This window comes from Acanthisitta chloris, unplaced genomic scaffold (genome assembly GCF_000695815.1).
Source record: "Acanthisitta chloris isolate BGI_N310 unplaced genomic scaffold, ASM69581v1 scaffold861, whole genome shotgun sequence".
NCBI lineage: Eukaryota > Metazoa > Chordata > Aves > Passeriformes > Acanthisittidae > Acanthisitta > Acanthisitta chloris.
In genome coordinates, this window is record NW_008657391.1 from 18,593 (window position 1) to 19,546 (window position 954).

General features: G+C 42.9%; 1 protein-coding gene across 1 annotated transcript in view; it reads right to left on the reverse strand.

Moving 5' to 3' along the window:
* The window catches only part of DAPP1 (dual adaptor of phosphotyrosine and 3-phosphoinositides), a gene marked incomplete at its 5' end in the record, with an annotated part of 11,762 nt that extends 11,523 nt beyond the window's left edge, over positions 1-239 (reverse strand). The window contains one exon of the mRNA XM_009084673.1: positions 117-239. Within this exon, the coding sequence (XP_009082921.1) occupies positions 117-239 (123 nt within the window). The remainder of the gene's footprint in view (positions 1-116) is intronic.
* Between the last annotated feature and the right edge of the window lie 715 nt (positions 240-954).

Genomic DNA, 954 nt, shown 5'->3' on the forward strand with positions numbered 1-954 from the left:
TATTCATATAGTTTGAGCCCTATCAAAAACCTGTAGGTCGTCTCAATGCACGAGGCATACAAAGAAACAGGCAAATAAGTGCAGCATTAGATTCATTCAGTCTGTCCATACTCTACCTTACAGAGAGGGAGTACAAATCTTCCCTTTCATTACTCTTCCTCAAAAGATAGCTCCCATCCTGCCCATTGGAAAGCAGCAGTGCTTCTGCTGCATGTCGGGTAAGGTTATCATGGTACCACCTGGGAAGACACAAGGGGTTAAAGCATCATTCGCTCAGCTCTTAACTCACAGCTGCTGCTGCTTTTGGGACCAGACTCTAAGACAGAGGGAAGGACTGCAACTAACACTTTGACTTCCCATCCTTCTCATGGGCACTCACAGGTTACACAGGTCTGTGACCCTTCCAGCAGCTTCCTTTCAACATGCTCAGAAAACTATTCATTGATAATGCAAAGTTGTGTACCAACAGCTGACAGTCTGCTGAATCTAAAAAACACCGCAAATTCTACTTGCAGGAGCAAAAAATTACCCAGGTCTGTGCTGATAAGGTGAAAGCAGTTTTGGGGGCTGTGCAGGATCCTTTGTCTATTTTCAGAATCTGTACTTCCTGACATATCTATATGCTTTGGTACACTTCCTCTTCTGGGGCAAACAGGCAGCACTTCAGCTCCTCATAAACTGTATTTCCCACAACACATCTACACTCCTGAGATCTGCAATTAAACACGTTTGCCTAAGCTTAAAAGTTTCATTTGAAGCATAACCTTTCTGAAAGTAGGCACAGAGGAAAGGATCAAAATTAACTGACAGAATTTCAGTGAAAACTAAAGAACCTTGTCATTGTCGCCGCTCAGCCGCAGAGGGTCTGAGCAACAGAGGAAAACACCTAAACATCTGCTTCAGTTTAACTTCGGTGAAAATGAACTTCAGTTTTTTGTATGAAAAATTTTGCAA